The sequence below is a fragment of the Pecten maximus genome, chromosome 13, assembly GCF_902652985.1.
Source record: "Pecten maximus chromosome 13, xPecMax1.1, whole genome shotgun sequence".
NCBI lineage: Eukaryota > Metazoa > Mollusca > Bivalvia > Pectinida > Pectinidae > Pecten > Pecten maximus.
Window position 1 is genome coordinate 26241686 of NC_047027.1, and position 17735 is coordinate 26259420.

At 36.2% G+C, this 17735-nt stretch overlaps 2 protein-coding genes across 2 annotated transcripts; one reads left to right on the forward strand and one right to left on the reverse strand.

Annotated features, from left to right (window-relative positions):
- Nucleotides 1-809: 809 nt before the first annotated feature.
- On the reverse strand, nt 810-14646 carry LOC117340921 (UDP-N-acetylglucosamine--dolichyl-phosphate N-acetylglucosaminephosphotransferase-like). The gene is given in 9 exon segments (XM_033902704.1): nt 810-7433; nt 7891-8122; nt 9739-9758; nt 9760-9928; nt 10383-10467; nt 11297-11443; nt 12545-12758; nt 13211-13334; nt 14430-14646. Coding segments are annotated over 9 exon segments (1215 nt in total). The 5' UTR covers nt 14588-14646; the 3' UTR covers nt 810-7367.
- A 159-nt stretch (nt 14647-14805) lies between these two features.
- On the forward strand, nt 14806-16555 carry LOC117340922 (histone H2A-like). The gene has a single exon (XM_033902705.1). It carries the CDS (start codon nt 14880-14882, stop codon nt 15279-15281), a length of 402 nt encoding a protein of 133 aa, XP_033758596.1. The 5' UTR covers nt 14806-14879; the 3' UTR covers nt 15282-16555.
- Nucleotides 16556-17735: the final 1180 nt, after the last annotated feature.

Genomic DNA, 17735 nt, shown 5'->3' on the forward strand with positions numbered 1-17735 from the left:
TATTAGTTTCTTGTGAACACAACTTCCAAATATTCTAAGTCACAAAGGGCCATGTTGATGTTTTCCTTGTTACTCAACATAAATGACCTTGTGTCTCAAATGAACTTGAATTCTGTCTTTTTATACACCCTTCAAAATTTGATCGAGTATGAGTTGATGTTGTCATATGTCCATTGTGAACTTTTGTCTGGAGATCTCCACTATTTTTTTCTTGTCAGAGATCTCCTGCAATTTTTCACAGATCCCTTCGAAACTTGGTAGGCTATATAATAAATGGTGTGTCTCCTTAAAGGACATTTTGATTCGACTAATTTTGCAAAGTCATTGCTCTTTATCTATTTCAACGTTTGAGGTTTGTCTGAATATCTAAATTTTCCAACCGGTCATTTTGAAACTTACTGTCTTTATAACCGTGATATGTTCTACTTTACTTTGTACGCATACAAATCCCAGAACGGAGAGTTTCAGTACTACAACCGTGTCCCTCATCCCTTTTACAGAGTTACTGCCCTTGTTTTTTTTTTTTTTTTTTTTTTGCCTGGGCTTGTCATGCTGTTCTTCATAATTTCTGCATCTCAGGATCATTGATACTGCATACTCCATACCATTAAAGCCACTGGAACACTGACAGTTTCTGGTATAACAACTGGTATACATGACAGTCCATTTAACAGTATGTAGCTGTATAATACACATCATTTCACGTCAGAAGTGCATTCTGTTCATTCATTCGCCAGATTACTATTGGTCATGTGATTTCCACCTTTGAACATTTATGGCAGTCTATAAGAACTAAGAACAAAATATGACAGAGATAACAAATATTTATTATAACTAGGAAATCACTCAAGAAAATTATTTGTATATCATAAAATTAATTGACAAATAATAACAATATTTTGGTATTATCTATAAAAACAGACTCCCGGGTAACAAATGTACCATTAGGATAAATAAATTACAAGTACACTCACACACAGTCATCCAACTCACTCAGGCATGCATCATTGATTCACATGGTCATGTGTCACAGACTTGTACAGCCATATAACCATGCCTCAGCAGCACACAATCATACCTCACCGACTCGCACACAATCATACCTCACCGACTCGCACAATTATGCATCACTGACTTGCAAATCCATGTGTCACGGACTCACAAAGCCACGTGTCACGGACTCACAAAGCCACGTGTCACGGACTCACAAATCCACATGTCACGGACTCACAAATCCACATGTCACAGACTCATACAGCCACATGTCACAGACTCATACAGCCACATGTCACAGACTCACAAAGCCACATGTCACGGACTCACAAAGCCACGTGTCACGGACTCACAAAGCCACATGTCACAGACTCACAAAGCCACATGTCACGGACTCACAAATCCACATGTCACGGATTCACAAAGTCACGTGTCACGGACTCACAAATCCATATGTTCACAGACTCGCAAATCCACATGTCACGGACTCACAAAGCCACATGTCACGGACTCACAAAGCCACATGTCACGGACTCACAAAGCCACATGTCACGGACTCACAAAGTCACATGTCACGGACTCACAAAGCCACATATCACGGATTCACAAAGTCACATGTCACGGACTCACAAAGTCACATGTCACGGACTCACAAAGCCACATGTCACGGATTCACAAAGTCACGTGTCACGGACTCACAAATCCACGTGTCACGGATTCACAAAGTCACGTGTCACGGACTCGCAAATCCACGTGTCACAGACTCATACAGCCACATGTCACAGACTCACAAAGCCACATGTCACGGACTCACAAAGCCACATGTCATGGACTCACAAAGCCACATGTCACGGACTCACATAGTCACATGTCACGGACTCACAAAGCCACATGTCACGGATTCACAAAGTCACGTGTCACGGACTCACAAATCCATATGTTCACAGACTCGCAAATCCACATGTCACGGACTCACAAATCCACATGTCACGGACTCACAAATCCACATGTCACGGACTCACAAAGCCACATGTCACGGACTCACAAAGCCACGTGTCACGGACTCACAAAGCCACATGTCACGGACTCACAAAGCCACATGTCACAGACTCACAAAGCCACGTGTCATAGACCTGCACAGACATGCATCACACACTCACAGTCATACACCCAAAAAAGAAGAGAAAAAAATGCAGACATACATGGGATCTGGTTAACCACATAAAATAATGATAAAATAAAATGCAAAATAAAGTAATTATGTATGTCCAAATAACTGGTGACTGAACTAAATGTTGGGAGATAAAGTTTGATGCAGCCATTTTATACCAACTTTTGTTTCATCTTTCATCTTATAAAGTCATTGATGTTTTTCATTAGATCAGTAAGGTCAGCATCATTAAAAATACCAATTTTCAACGATGCTGACCCGACTTTGCAGACATTTCCGTATTAGGTTGGTCTTTTTTCTTTTTTTTTTCTTCTTTTGTTTAACGTCCTAATTAACAGCCAGGGTCATTTAAGGACATGCCAGGTTTGGAGGTGGATGAAAGCTGGAGTACCCTACATTCAGTACCAGGCAACTGCCCCATGTGGGTTTCGAACTCACGACCCCCGAGGTGGAGGGCTGGTGATAAAGTGTCGGGAAATCTTCACCACTCACCCACCACTGCCTCTTTGCTGTATTAGGCCTCTGTATTAAATCTATATCAAGTTATGCTTCTAAACAAAATGTCATTTATATGTCGAGCCAAATGAGTACTTTGAACATAAATATTATAGCATTAATTTTATTTTAGCACTTTTTGCGCTGAAAGCATTCCGCTAAATTAAGACTGGGCTAATTGCATTTTCTATATACTGTTTCTGTATAAAATAGTTATGGCGGGCCAATTCATCAATGCGCTAATCTGTTAAAATTTGGAAATGTGCTTAAATTTGATTACACCAAATTAAGTAAGTTTACAGTATTTACTCAAAAGAAATATTACAAGTAATGTGTATGGTGTAATAACACTTTGTAAAGATAAAGAAATGTACTTTCAGTACTTGTATGTAGGGGGCTACAAGGTTTTACATAGAGCCTAGAGCTTAACATAGCACGTCAAGAAAGGAGTTTTGTAGCCTTTTGATGAAAGAAGTCCCCTTTTAGATGTAGATTTTAGTTCAATGTGGTCTCCAATTCCACAAAAGATAAATAACATGAATTCAATAACAAATTTGGAGAGATTGAAATTTATTATTGAATTCATATTATTTAGCTTTTAAAATTGCATTTGAATTTATATATATGGCGATACACACTACAAAATTCATACACAAATCTTCGGAACAATAGAACATTTGTAAAAAAAATTCCTCCTATTTATACACAAATATAAAATCGATTTCCACAAAAAGTATTGCATGATTTGTAACTTCAATACTAAAAATAATACTTAACGGGGGATTTTCATGCCCTTCCAATTATACAAATGTATATGCATACTTTATTGTGCCATACTGCATTGGAGAATAATCTTTTGTGTCTTCAACAAATCAAATATTTTTTAAACAAAACTTTTCATTTACACAGTATATGTACTCTTCACACATATAAGATGCAACATCCAATATAATTTTCATTCAATTCTAAATTGAAAATTATTGATGTAATTTATATTATGTTTCAACTGAAATTATTCAATTTTCATGGGTTCACCAACAGTACCAAGTTGGTCTCATACCAAACATTAGCATTATGAGATAAGTTCATTAACTGGAATCTACCAGGTATATTGCAAAACCCACCATGAACACTAACATCACACCTTAACATTAACTTTGACATTAAAGTCCAAAATGTTTAGAAATACAGATTTCCCCCAAAAAATCTTTTAATGCCCAAAGAAACCCGTAAACCAGATTTCCGTTCCCTGAATACAATCGTAAAGGTAAAACCAGATTTCCGTACCCGAATACAATTGTAAAGGTAAAACCAAATCTCCGTACCTGAATACAATCGTAAAGGTAAAACCAGATTTCCGTACCCAAATACAATTATAAAGGTGAACATCGATGCCTATGACTACTTGCACTGAAGCTGACGCAGAAACCGTGGAGACAAAATATTAGCTCTCACTCTCTTCGAAAGGCGAGCTAAAACTGAGGCAGCTTTATACAGGTTTGATTTATATTAGAATATGGATATTCGAAAGTCCGAGTATGCAAATTATGATTTCATGAACAAATTCTGTACATAGCTGTAAATTTTTACAACATAAGTACACCAAGAGTTGAAAAAGAAACATGTTTTTCTTTTGTGTCTTCTTAGCAAACAATGAAAAAAATCTTAAATTGATCTACAGTCCCCAACTACAAAATTTAGGATCCATGATCTTTCTCATTTGCCAAATGTTTTTCTCTATAAGCTATCACAGACAGGGCATACATGATATTATAGTTTTACATGAACTCACAGTATCTACTCAGTATCTTGATATTACTTTGGGCTATTCCATATTTATCCATATGGGAGGGGTGGAAGGCAGTCTTGTTTTGTGGAAGATGAGGTAAAGCCCCATTTTCTAGTATTCTTTAAACTTAATGTATTTTCAAACATTATCTGAAGCTTAATTACTATGAAATCTGGGAAAAGTTGATAACTATTTTCTGGGTTAAGAAAATGTAGACTATGTTAATAATGAACAATTGCCACATACCTATGTGGTATATTTGCAGTCTCCGCTATCTTGCTAGTAAAGCAGCTGGAACCTAAGAGTCCTCGACTATCTATTATTTTTACTGGGACTTATCTTGATACTTTTGAAATTCTCATCTAGACATATGTCCTCAGTATAAACACACACAGTAAATCACATTAGAATCACTGTCAACAGTAGTTCTCTTGTAAATCACTCATTATTAATGTTTAGACGTGTTCTAATATCTTACATTTTATTTCTTTAATACATAATTTATATATAGAAATACTGTTTAGTAATTTTAGTTAGGTACTAGTTTACTATTGCTAAAGTTTCATCTCACAGACTTTATTTATTAACTTAAAAAAGGGCATTTTCCATATATATAGACTTTATAGCCTCATACATGTATACAAGTCGACAGACTTAATCGTTTTACCACACACACACACGTGCACTGATCATATTACATTCTCATCCAAAATGTGATACTTTTTAGTGTCATTATAAAATCATGTATGATTAATCTAAAACAAATACATGTATTGTGATTAAGAAAAAAAAAGAAAAATCACAAGTGGTTTGAACTGTAAACATTTCCTTTCTTCCTTTTTTAATTCCTAATTCATACACTTAAAGAGAGCCAACACATATTTCATCGGGTTAAATGGAGTGAAGTCATTCTCCACTTGGATAACGAACGGTATTCAGGGCGTCCTACCGAGATGATAATTGAGGAGGAGGCCATGGATCACGACAAGCAGGGATGGTTGATTTTAAGTTTAATTTGGGTAGATTGCTCTCTACTCGAGTTTTGCCTGTTACGGTTTTCTACGGAACAGTGCAGAATATTATACAGTATTTGATATATAACACAATTGACGAAGGAAGACAACTTTAGGACATGTGCTCCAACAGGGCCTCCAACTCACGATCTACTGCTACCAATCGCCTAGCCAGAAATACCCACAGCTTATACAGCTGCACCACATCAGCGTTCTTAAAAAAAGAACGTTTCAATGGGGCAGTGATGGTCGGCTTGATATCCTGACATGATCATTGTGGAAGTCGTCTATAAGATGATATGAATACCTGGATCACAATGTATTTACAATACATGGATGCCAATTATACACATTTTATAAATATTCATCACAGTACAACTACGACAGGAAATTCAAATCTTTATCTTTGATCACCAACACATAGTGCATTTCATACATAATATCATAGATATTCATTATAAATAAACCAAACAAATAAAGTGCAAATCTACCATTCCTGTGTGTTCTGACCCACTGCCTCCTTCTTTACAAAACAATTTCGATTAACAGAATCATACATGGGCCTGTTCTATGGACAGGGATGTCTCAATCCTCGTGTAAGAGTATGGCTGGCCAGTATGAGGCTTGTTGAGGGCTGGCCAGCCAAACTCTTACATGAGTGTTGAAATTCCCTGTCCATGGTACAGGCCCATCTTTGATCATTTTCCTCACAAACCATACTTTAAAAAGTATCAAATTGTAAGGTGTTGTGAATTTTTCATCATGCAATCATGAAAATATGCATCAAAATTGATCATGGTTTCAATTTGCGATATTTGGTTTGGTTTTATTTGTTGAATGTCCTATCAACAGCTAAGGTCATTTAAGGACGGCCTCCCATGCATGCAACATAGTTACACTACATAAAATGATGATGTTACGCTATAGTGAATGGCATTGTAGTGCATGCCAGCTTTCTTTCCCTACCCAGTGTGAGGTCACTTAATGATGGCCTTCCATTCGTACGACATAGTTACATTGCATAAAATGATGACGTTATGCTATAGTGAATGGTTTGTAGCCAGCTGTCTTTCCCAGCTAGGGGCTGCGGTGGCTGAGTGGTTAAGGTGTCCGACACTTTAACACTAGCCCTCCACCTCTGGGTTGCGAGTTCGAAACCTACGTGGGGCAGTTGCCAGGAACTGACCGTAGGCCGGTGGTTTTTCTCCAGGTACTCAGGCTTTCCTCCACCTCCAAAACCTGGCACGTCCTTAAATGACCCTGGCTGTTAATAGGACGTTAAACAAAATCAAACCAAACAAAACTTTCCCAGCTAGCCTGTGAGACTGATTCATCCCTAGCAATCACGGAATCACCCTGTGAAGTATTTTCACCCTGTGAAGTATGTTACTCTCACAGATTCAGTTCAGCATGTATTGCTTCTTTGAAGCGAAATACATGTACAGCAATGGAGCAAAAAAAAGCAAAATTTCTAGATATATCTAGAAATCAATTTTCTGACTTGGAATTCTTGATTTTGAGTAAAAAATTAGAAAAAAATTCACTCGATCACATTTGTGAGAAATGCACTAAGAACGAAGGATTTAAAATTTACAAATTAATTGTGTATAAATAATTCTGGAAAAGAAACTCAAATTTTGTGACATTACAGCTGATTTATGGAAAAAAAATCAATAATACATTGAATTTTGATTTAGAGATTAGCTAATTAATATCAGGTGTTTAGATAATTATCAGATAATTATTCAATCAAAATCATTTCACTGGATTTTAATTACATTATCCTCCAAGTTACTCTCAGTCACCAACTCCATCAGTCACCCTGTCAATCACGGATGTAGGCCGGCTCAATCACTCAGTCTCTACTTTGGCATAAAACTCATCTGTTTGTAGCAGATAACCCTTTTCAGTCTCCGTAAAATACTTTGGCCAATTGATATCGTATAAAGAATGCTACACAGCTACACATCACCTAAAATATTAAAACAGAAAAAAACATATCAACATTATTCTTCACGGAAATCAGGGCTTTTTCTTAGGGCTTATTGGAGCCGTTAATGGGCCCAATATCCAATTGATATGATCTCATATTTAAGCCAAATTTCCTAAATTTACAGTACACTCATGAAAAAATCTTTCCCAATTTTGGCCTATTTTCTTCCCAAATGAGACAAACTGCCCTGTCCCAAACCAGTAAGAAAATGCTCTGATGTTATAGTTGCTCACCTAAATAATTTTAGCATTGAAGTAAATAAGGCGTGCTAAAATGTTTGGACTTTATCTCTCCAAGAAATAAATGCTTGATAGATTTTTAAAAGAATTTTAAGTTTGCAATCATTGATTACATGCACAAAATATGATAATAGTGTTAGCAGAGATTCTGAAAAATAGTTTTAAGACAGACAATCTAAATCTGGATGAAAATTTACCTGAATAAACATGAGTACCACACATAATGATCGTTCATGGAGTGGGCCCATGAACTTTAGGACAAGATTGATGAGTGTCATATTGTTACAGGAAAATGTCTCTCCCTTCTCCTCGACATACAGCACCCCCAGTGTCCGCATCAGCCATATGATGACCTGTCCAAGGGGATTTAGGCTTGACATCTTCATTACAGTCATACTCATCTTCAGCTTGTCAGTTTTTGAGTCGTAACTGTAGCGAAAAAATAGTTACATTACTGTTCGACAGCTACTGAAATATTATATGAATACGGGTTGTAAGATTTAAGGTGTAGATTAATATTAATATTAATAATTTTGACCTGTCTATAAAGGCAACCTGTCTATAGTGACTGTTTTTCTGCCTCCCATTGGGCGGTCTTTATAGACAGGTTTGACTGTATTGAGATATTTCTCCTTGTAGTAGCTGTTGGCAACCTCACTAAACAACATGATAAGGGAGGCCAGTCACATGCTATATATAGCAATTTGGATAAAGCGTCTTTAGAACAAATTTAGGGTGGCGCAGGATGATTTGTAATCTCCACTTCCAGAGAAATGCAAACTACCTAAAGTAAGGGATACCTACATTTGAAAAACAATCACTGCCTAGTAAATATATATACCCCATCAGTTCTGATAGTTTTCTTACAAGTAAATATATATACCCCATCAGTTCTGATAGTTCTCTGACTAGTAAATATATATTCCTCATTAGTTCTGATAGTTCTATGACTAGTAAATATATATACCTCATTAGTTCTGATAGTTCTATGACTAGTAAATATATATACCTCATCAGTTCTGATAGTTCTATGACTAGTAAATATATATACCTCATTAGTTCTGATAGTTCTATGACTAGTAAATATATATACCTCATCAGTTCTGATAGTTCTCCGACTAGTAAGTATATATACCTCATCAGTTCTGATAGTTCTATGACTAGTAAATATATATACCCCATCAGTTCTGATAGTTCTATGACTAGTAAATATATATACCCCATCAGTTCTGATAGTTCTCTGACCAGTAAATATATATACCCCATCAGTTCTGATAGTTCTCCGACAAGTAAATATATAAACCTCATCAGTCCTGATAGTTCTATGACTAGTAAATATATATACCCCATCAGTTCTGATAGTTCTCTGACCAGTAAATATATAAACCTCATCAGTCCTGATAGTTCTATGACTAGTAAATATATATACCCCATCAGTTCTGATAGTTCTCTGACCAGTAAATATATATACCCCATCAGTTCTGATAGTTCTCCGACAAGTAAATATATATACCCCATCAGTCCTGATAGTTCTCTGACCAGTAAATATATATACCTCATCAGTTCTGATAGTTCTATTACTAGTAAATATATATGCCTCATCAGTTCTGATAGTTCTCTGACCAGTAAATATATATACCTCATTAGTTCTGATAGTTCTATGACTAGTAAATATATATGCCTCATCAGTTCTGATAGTTCTCTGACCAGTAATTATAAATATATATACCTCATTAGTTCTGATAGTTCTATGACCAGTAAATATATATACCTCATTAGTTTTGATGCACATAACTAAGAGCTGGAAGTGTTCTAGTATACCCAACTACACAAAGGAGTAGCAGTATTTGGGGAAGTAACATATGTTATCTCTAATAACTATGCCAAAAATGGCAATAGGTATAATCTGTAGAATACTTACCGTATTTTACCACAAATAAGTCCCCTCCTGCAAATAAGTCCCCTCCCACAAATAAGCCCCAATAATTTTGCCTACCTGTAAATTTGATTCTAAAAACCACTACCAAACATTTCTTTTAACCTACCTGGGGAGTCGATGACGAGGGACAGGGCACAAATCTGAACAGCTGGGGCACAGAGTAAACAAAGTTGATGACTTGAGGTATGAAGAAAAGAAGCATGGTTTTACTAAAGTGTCCTAAAATAGCAACGACGGCAAACGTCATTCCTGAGAAATAGCAGAAGGTGTCTCCGACGAACACCTGGGAGGGATACCTACAACAGAAAACAAACAGATTATGAGAAGACACACCCACTTTTCTGAAATGTATTACTGTACAGAACTTGTATTGTTTATTTCACATTCTAGTGGCAAAATATGAATTTCTGAAGTGTTACCATGAACTTGTGATACAGGCTTAAAAAGTTATTAATAATAAATGAAAAATTTTAACAATGTCACTCAACAAATAAGTTCTACGAATAGCCTTTTGAAGCATAGAAAATTGAAAGAACCTCATTTTTTCTGGAAGCTCCGTTCAAATTATTCACAAGGGCCCCATTTATGAAATGCCAGTGGAAACCCTGGGTAGCTTTAAGTTATTATCAAATTATGTAGTGTTTATCAATTCTGTAACAATGCGAATTCCATACCAAAGCATTAATGGAAAGATAACGAATAGTTCACCAGAGGTTGTTATTGCACAATTGAATTCCAGAAGGTTCTCACCAGTTGTAATACAGTAGGGCTAAACTGACGGCCAGGAACGGGATGATGAAATACGCACTAAACACATGAGCCTGATGGTAGATACCTAAAACATACCACAATAGGTCGTGATTATACAAAATATCAAGTGTAAAAGTGATAACTCATGATTAAAAGTCAACCTGCAAAATATAAAACATGAAAGTGATACAGAGCTTTTTCTGGGGGCTTTTTGGGGCCGTTAATGGGCCCCATTCCCAACTGAAAATATTTCAAATTTAAGTCAAATTCCCTAAATTTGCAGTTTACTCCTGAAAAAATCTTTCCCAATTCACCAATTTTCTTCCCAAAATGAGACCAAAAGGCTCTTTCCCAAGCCATTGAGAAAAAGCCCTGTGATACTATAAATGTACTTATTTTCGTGTGTTCAAATTTCAGAACAAAACCTAATTAAAACTCATTAGCACAATAATAAATTAGCGCATCGACATATAAAACATTGTAGATAAACTCCAATTAGCACAATAAAAATTTTGCAAAATTTTTCAAGTGCAAATATCGCTAAAATAAGATTGCCACTAAAATATGTAAGTTCACAGTAACTCATGATTAAATGTCAAGTGGCAAAAATATAAAGCATAAAAGTGTCAGGTCTCAAACCACAGTCAATTGGTGTCTATATTCTTTTTATAGGAAAATTGGGTATTTTTTAACTACTTTATAACATTCAATATTTTCTTTTTACTTTTTTGGGCTCAAGTGATCTTATATTTTCATGGTAAAAACATTTTTAGGTAACAAGAAGTATTTCTACTGTATTAAATTTTGTGATTCTTTATCGGCTGCAAATTATGATGCAAAATAAACATCTCATGTTATACAGTAATTCTTGAATAATCTATTTGAAAATTGTCTGAATTTGTACAATTACTCACCTGACATCTCTAGAATGTTGTAGAGAAGGACGGAGAGAGCTATGATCACAGCCTGTCCACACTCCAGACCATTAATTCCAGCCAGGATGTTGATGGCGTTGGTACAAAACACTGCCAGCATGCCCATGTATACATAGTATAACACGCCTGTAACATATACATGTATAAAGTAAATACAGCCAGCATATACATATATGTGTAACCCTAGTAAATACTAGCCGCAATATACCGCTTGACTAGAGAGATCTTCTCTTTAGCTCGATCGGCTGACCACAAGCTAGTAAGCTAGAGGTCCCTGGTTTGATCTCCAGCTGAGGCATTGAAACAAATTTAATTATATAATAATAACCATGTTCCCAGCAGGGGTTAATCTAGGATTTGGGGAAAACTACCCATTATGATATTTAGGGGAAATGAAGGGCCGTATTGTCTTGAATTATTCATTAAACATTTTACAGCTATATTCCTTGCTATAATTCTTACATATTTCATGAAAATTTGGGAGATTTCCTGTTTTGGAGAATTTTCCCCCTTTATGGGATTTATTCTTGATGGGGAATTTGTTTTTATTCAAAGAGGAAAACACCATCAGTGGGGAATACTACTTATTTTCAGTAGTAAAATCGGTCTAGATTAACTTCTGCCCAGGTACAAAGTACCCGCAGTAATTTTATTTTCATTTTATTAGTAGAACTCACTAGTTATACTGTCACCTTTTTTCAGTAAAACCTTGTTATAATGCGCCACGCCATACAATCATTGGTCGTTTGGATAAAGGTAAACATATATTGGACAATATGTTAGGAAAATTATTTACAGGTAGAACTTTTTTATTACTTACAAAAATTTCAGTAGTAGTTCAAAATCATTTTTTCAACTAAGTAAAAAGACAATGCCCATTTGTTCAGATTTGATAAGGTGTAGTCGTCATCTGCTTGGATATCAAAAGGTATGCCGGGCGTCAAACTAAGACGCAGTGAGTCACAAAGTGCTGGAATGGTGGATTAGGAGTTTCAATGAGTCAACTCCAACATCACCTTTGACAGGACGCTGTGACACGTCACTTCCTTGATCTTATTATTTGTTCAGATAATTTTTTCTGGCAGGTGAGATAGACCTTGTGGGTGGTTGGAAATTACGATATATAAAATTTTTCTTTTTCTTTTTAAGCCAGGTAATATTTTTCTGGCTTTTTTTTAATGTATTACAATACATGTATATGTACTATCTCACTCAGTTCCAACCTACCTAGGTTAATGTCGTGCCCTAGGTATGACCGTAAAGGAAGTGGCACTATTATGCTGGTTGAGTCAAAGTTGACAAAGTATACCATGAGAAGAGGGAGGGACGCCATTGTTGGCAGCCATAGTTTGTGGCGCCATTTCAGATTCAGGACGTCATCAGCAAATCCAAGAAATATCATACAGCATATGGACAGCAGAGCCGCAATGTATTCTATATACTGAAATATACAATAGGTATCTCTTTACGTATTGAATAAAACAACATATTATATTTATTGATCATACATATATCAGCATACTGTATATACAGTAAAACATCTATATAACATCCTTGTTTATATCAATAGATCAGCATAATGGAAAACTCCAGGTTATGCTCGTCAGATGCAGCCAAAGTGACAAGGATTCTAAAATGCATAAAATATTAATAATGTGTAACATGAAGAATTCTTCAGACAAAAAACTTCCTCAGAAACCATAACAGTATGTCATGGTAACAAATCTTACCAAGTATAATTAAATTTCATTTATCTAAGATTTAAGCAAATTCAGATCTTGAGACCAGATCAAAACAAAGAAAGGGCAGAAACTGTTTTTAACACTTATATAAAACACTCCCGTCAAATTATGAAAACAATTCAAGTTTGATTACCAGAAGGCATAGAATTACCTCATTGTGAGGAAACTTTGTTGAATGGTTGTTGACGGCCAGGTGTTTGTAGAATGGGAATGGAATGAAGAGGAACATGATGATGAGAAACACAGCACCACACACTACACCTTGTGCTTCTGGGCTGAAAATAAAGGTGAAAAAGAATATTAAAACATTGTTTAAAAAAAAAAGCATTCTGAAAAGTATTGCTAAAGCAATATACATGTCCTCTATATATACTGTACCCTGCTAAAAAAAAAAAGGGAACATTGACCTTGACCCAAAAACCATGCAACTGAAAAATGATCTGTAGATACTCATACTGTAGTTACATATCAACTTTCACCAACATATCTTGAAGAATGCACTGGCGGATTTAAGAGGGGGACAGATGCCCCCCCCCCCCCCCCCCCCCCCCCCCCCCTAAATTGTATGAATCTATCGTGAAATACACTAGAATGCAGGAACTGCATTTACCTGCTAAAATTAAAATTTTCCCAGGGACACCTTGTAATTTTGCACGCCCCCCCCCCCCCCCCCCCCCCCCCCCCTTCTTCAACTGAAAATCATGTGACGGAAGGACAGGCAGGACTGACAGATAGACGGATTGGGAGGAAACCTATAGGGGACTAATAAATGTGCTTCACTTGTTTTGGGCAATGCCTGTTTCATTTTGGGCAAGGCCTGTTTCATATTATATCATTTGTTACATGATGATATATGTGCGATCCATGTTATATAGATAATTTCTAATTATATATAAAGACTTCTTAAGTTATAGAAGTAGTCATATGAACAAGTCGGGAACATGTCAATTTATCGTTATATCAAACTGACGGAAAACGTTTTTTATTTACTTGAAAATGCTAAATGCATGTACGCAAAAGCGAAACCTGAAACTTGCAGGGGACGTTTATAAACAACAATAGAACATATTGAATATGGATAGCAGTTTCGATCGGAATTTATTCCGATAATAAGGTGAATAATTGCTTTATTGTTTCGCATCAAAATTGATTACATCTTGTTCAAATGTTGCTTATAAATATCCCCAGCAAGTTTCTGTTGTCGGTGGTGCATGCATACATTCTATCCAAAAAATGTTGTTTTCCGTCAGTTTGGTATATATATAAAAAGCTATAATAGCATTAAATTAACATGTGCCCAACCTGATGAAAGAAATATACATGCTGATGAAACACAATAATGGAGTATACACAGCTGTCAAGATACTGACATTTTCGCACGTCCCGGTTTGCTCATGTCTATTCCATAGAGGTTGGCAGCTACAAACATGTCTTTGAACTTGGGAATTATGTTTATCAAGCACATGAAGCCTACGAATGACATTCCTGTATTGATTAAAAGGTGTGTCTGTGTGCTGCTTAGCTCCATGTTCAGAATTTTTCAAAATCTTAACTTCAACACATGTAAAAATATTGCTTCATCCGCCATGTCAGTTCTCGTGTGAGTTTGACGTGACAAAACGATATCTGGATTCTTCACTTCCTGTAGTGACGACAGATAGAAGGCGTGTATCGATTGGACAATTTATCAATAGACTGTATTTCATTGGTTGTTGTTTCAATCCTACTGGAGGCTATAAAAACACCCGATTTAGCGCGAAATTTCATTCAGAAGATTTACACTCTAGCTGTTAACACGTACTACTTATCAACAATCCAAGATGTCTGGACGAGGAAAAGGCGGAAAGACAAAGGCCAAGTCAAAGAGCCGATCAAACCGTGCAGGACTTCAGTTTCCAGTCGGCAGAATCCACAGGCTTCTCAGGAAAGGAAATTATGCTGAGCGGGTTGGAGCTGGTGCCCCAGTGTACCTGGCCGCTGTCCTGGAATATTTGGCGGCTGAAGTCTTGGAATTGGCAGGAAACGCAGCCAGGGACAACAAGAAATCCAGGATCATCCCTCGTCACCTTCAGCTAGCCATCAGAAATGACGAGGAGCTGAATAAACTGCTATCAGGAGTGACGATCGCCCAGGGTGGAGTACTGCCAAACATCCAGGCCGTACTTCTGCCCAAGAAGACTGGAGCTTCCAAGGGGAAATCCTCCCAATCCCAGGAGTTCTAGACATTTGTAGAACTTCTAACACTTATCAACGGCCCTTTTCAGGGCCAACCAATCTGCTCAAAAAGCTTTCGAAAGACCTCGAAATACGCATTACTGCCAGCTGGTGTGCTGGTGCTAGCCGACTATGTCGGTATATATATAGACTTGCTGACGATGGCGGTTGTGTCTAAACGTTCAAATGAACGAATGTGCAGACAGTTTGTGTTTATCTTCGATTCACTGACATCCGTTTTGAAGACTGCACTAGTCTTGTCTTTATTTTGATCATGTGACTAATGTAAGAAAATGTTTCATTTCAAAAATAATTACCAGTGCAGTAGGTATGGACGAGTGGTCTGATCAATGATATCTGGACATGTATAGATCAAAAGTAAATGAACACCACTTGCTAATCTCGTGACATGCAGTATATTAAACATTTGTGATAATTCCATAATATGTAGATCTACTAGATAAATTCCTACTTTAAAAGAAAGCGAGTAATATTATTTATTATGAATGCACAGCATTAAGATGAAAATTGCATGGAGATCCGTTCTTTCACCTGAAAATACTGATTTGGATAATGAATCTTGTTCAGTAATATTGCTTAATCATTTTGTACAAATATGTTAAATGCACAGACGAGAACCTCTGCCAACCAGCAGCATCCGCCCTTTATCTTATGAATGTCGCAGAAGAAAATTTGTTCTGTTTTTACAATGCTGATTTTTTGCCTGTTCCTTGGTCATCATCTTGCTGCATAATCTGGAAATAATCTTTGTGCTAACTTATTTCTGGTCAAATAGTCGAGCCAATTTTTCGGGGAAATAACCTCATCTGAAATACAATATTAAAAGCATGGGGTTGCTGGCTGTAATCGTCTACTTCTAGATAATTTTCTCTTTGTGACCAACTTCAAATTAATCTGCCTCCCTGCAGATTTAGATAATCAGAAAAAGGGTTGATTACTCAGCCGATAAAACATTGGGAACTTGTGGATAAGGGAAGAATAGCATTAGCTTATCGGACACCCGAGTCACCTTATCATAAACTGTTCCCTTCAAATTCTTATACCAACATTAGCTAAGGAGGATAAGTCTAGAAATATGTAACTTGTGATTTACATGTTTTCGTAATTTCCAAGCTAGTCCAGAACACCCATTTCTAAATATTGACCAGTCCAAGACTTTGATTTAATGGGTACTTGTATGAGTTAGTCCAACTGGAAACTCGAGATCACTTGATCTTGTTCAGAGCATGAACCAGTGAATAAAATTGAAAGATTCCACTTATTTCTTAGTTAATTACAACTATTTAGAGGAACCTACTCGTATACCAGTCTCGCTAATACACGGAGAAGTTTGTGTAAGCCATAGCTATGGCCAAATTTCAGTCGCTTATGGAATTTGTATTTGATTAGATTCAAACAAATATTTTCATTTTATCTTTCTTTCATGGTAATTATTGTAATCATTGTTTGTAAAACTTTCAAGAACTAGTGACTACCCTACTACCTATGACTGGATATTCGAGATGGCCACAATTCATATTTTTTTTTGCCATGGAAAATGATTTAATAGTCCCCAACCTGTGAAAACTGGGGACTATAGTGTTTCCTCTCTGTCCGTCCGTTACTAGTATTTCTCTGCTGTATATACACATTCTTGATAACAAAAACCTTTATTGAAGTAACTAGAACAAACAGGTTATTTATATTTCCTGGGCTAATAGAAATGTAAATTCTGGTGCAATCTTTTATAATTATGTTGGTTTGATTTTTTTTTCTTTTTGATTTCAACACCCTTCCCCATTAAGAGCCAGGGTCATTGTCGGAGATCTGCTTTGCATTTGATCTTTGCACCCAAATGACCTTGACCATTAATCCAGTGAGGGGCTGCAATAGCTCATTTGGTTAAATCACTGGCGACATCACCTCAGGTTGAAGATCCAAGGTAACTGAACAAATGACCTAATTCTAAACAACTTTTCTTCATCATGTCATAACAAAATGTTCATCAGTGAAAAGATGCTAAATTTTACCTTGACCTTGGATCTAATAACCTTGACTTTTTATCTGAATTTTTGTGAACTGATAATCTTTACAAAGTTTCATGTTAATTGGTCAATAAATACCAAAGTTACAGTTTGTAGTAAAATTTGTGGATGGAGAGAAAGACGGACAGAAAGACAATGTTTAATATAGGACAGTTGTATCTCGAATACTGGACCCTAATTGAAAGTATTCTACAGAAAACTAGGTACATAGTATTTTGATTATGAGAAATAAAGTTCCCTACACCAGATACTGTTATAAATCATTATATATATAACTAGCCATTAGAAGTTTTGATACAAAATAGTACAATGCAAATATTGGGTTTTCTAAAGGCAGGACATCGTATACAATTTCTATTAAAGAATAATAGCCTTGAGTTTTGTCTTGAATGTCAAATGTAAAACATCTGTGATAAT

Excerpts from the sequence above, each read along its gene's own strand:
- LOC117340922 (XM_033902705.1), top strand. The coding sequence starts at position 14,880 with ATGTCTGGACGAGGAAAAGGCGGAAAGACAAAGGCCAAGTCAAAGAGC.